Below are 1,973 nucleotides of genomic sequence, written 5' to 3'. Positions count from 1 at the left end.
CTAAAAAAAGTTAAATTGGCTTTAGTGAAATAGATAGTTCACTTTTTTTGAGTGCATACAGACGGCCAGACGGACTTACTTATTTTGTCTTAAAATTTCTCCCTGATCAAGAATATATATACTTAATATAGTCGGAAATCGATATTTCAATGTGTTACAAACAGTATGACAAACTTATTATCCCCTCCATCACCATTCTATGGTGGTGGGTATAAAAATAGAAGAGAGTTTTCAATGGAACAGTTTTTTATTGTACCACTAAAAATAAATAATAATCATAACAACAAACAATCCAATAAACAAAAAATAATATCCAATCACAATGGGCGATTCAATTAAACACGGCGATGAACATTAGCAGGAAGATAGGAAGCACTTGTAGCACCGGCAAAAGATCCATGATGAGCAGCCGAAGCACCGAATGAGCTATGACCACCAGTAGCACCGAAAGATCCGCCAGTAGCACCGAAAGATCCACCAGTAGAGCCAAACGATCCACCAGTAGCACCAACTGAACCAGCTGAGGCGAAATTCAAAGATGGAGCTACTCCACCATCAAAATGTTGGGTTTTACCACCCAAAGCATCATATTGAGCTTGGATAGCTCTTTGAGCATTGACAGCATCTTCTTGAGTACGATATTTGACAAAGTGAACTTCAGGTTTGCTATTCACATTGCTGGTTTCGGTGCTCAATTTGTTGGCCAATCCAGACAAGTCAGTTTGCTTGCTGAGGACATAGATGGCAGTCTTCTGTTCGTTCGAGTGTTTGGCCAAAGCCAGAGCAGCATTTTCCAAGCCATTGTTTTCGGGGCCCTTGATGAAGATAACACGAAGACCTTGTTTGACGCTATTGGCAATTTGATTGGAAGCAGCAGGTTCATTGAAATCTTGTTCATCAGCAGTGAAAGTATAGAATTCCTTTTCCAATTCACCTTGAACAGCGCCTTGGAAGCCAGAAGAACCGGAACCACCAAATGCAGCTCCAGAAGCACCTAAGGAAGCCGCAGAGCTACCAAAGCCCGAGGCACCAAATGATGAACCAGATCCGCCAAATGAAGCACCAGATCCAAATGAGGAAGATCCTCCTGTAGCACCACTAGCGAAACCACCACCAATGGCTCCACCTGATACGCCATAATTATATCCAGATTGGGCACAGGCAGTAGCCACTAAACAAAGGACAATGAAGGCACGCATGTTGCGATATTTTTGGTAATTGGAATTTGTTTGTTTAAATTCTAAAGAGATTAAAGTTGGAATGATTTCCAATTGAGATAGTTTTAACTTTTATACAAAACTAAAATTTCTTCGATTTACGATATTGCATTCGACTGTCAACACCAATGTTCATCATTGATTCATTATAGCGATGTTGAATATATGCAATATTCAAATATCTGCAATTCTTCACCGGATATCTTATGTTTACTTCCTGCACTTTTGAATTATTGAACATTTTCCTGATTTATTTGAAGCTTCAAGTATAGCCCAGGTGATCAGACTCTAGGGTAATAAATTTAAATCTGTCGCTTTAATTCAAATTTGCTTTATTTTATTCACTCTTTCGTTTTGACTAATTTGAATTTAGTTTAAGTCGTTGATAGTTTACTCAACATATGAAAATCTTAGATTTTGAAAGTTTCACAGTTAGTTTGTTGGAGAGATTGCTGCTATGGAGAGGTTATTGAAAATAAATTTGTCCTTTGGAGTACAAATTCAAAATTTTGAGGATATATACAAGAGACTAGTCCACAACTTATTACAGAAAACATAAAAAAGATAAAGTCGTGCCAAGCCGAACATTTGATATTCCAATCTTATCATATTATACATAAATATGAAATACATTAATGGGAAAAAAAGTATAAAGTGTCAAATGTTCGGCCAGGCTTGAACTTTAGGGCTATTTAGTTTGGAAAAAAATTATGTTGCCTTGGTGTTCCACTACTTTTCTCTCATTGTATTTTCGCC

The 1,973-nt window shown here is 37.4% G+C and overlaps 1 protein-coding gene across 1 annotated transcript; it reads right to left on the bottom strand.

Annotated features, from left to right (window-relative positions):
- Positions 1 to 335: 335 nt before the first annotated feature.
- LOC142233763 (uncharacterized) lies at positions 336 to 1,199 on the bottom strand. The gene has a single exon (XM_075304795.1). The coding sequence runs from the start codon at positions 1,197 to 1,199 to the stop codon at positions 336 to 338; it is 864 nt and encodes a 287-aa protein (XP_075160910.1).
- Between the last annotated feature and the right edge of the window lie 774 nt (positions 1,200 to 1,973).

The sequence above is a fragment of the Haematobia irritans genome, chromosome 1 (genome assembly GCF_050003625.1).
Source record: "Haematobia irritans isolate KBUSLIRL chromosome 1, ASM5000362v1, whole genome shotgun sequence".
Taxonomy (NCBI): domain Eukaryota; kingdom Metazoa; phylum Arthropoda; class Insecta; order Diptera; family Muscidae; genus Haematobia; species Haematobia irritans.
This window is presented reverse-complemented; position numbering and strand designations above follow the sequence as displayed.

Excerpts from the sequence above, each read along its gene's own strand:
- LOC142233763 (XM_075304795.1), bottom strand. The coding sequence starts at position 1,199 with ATGCGTGCCTTCATTGTCCTTTGTTTAGTGGCTACTGCCTGTGCCCAA.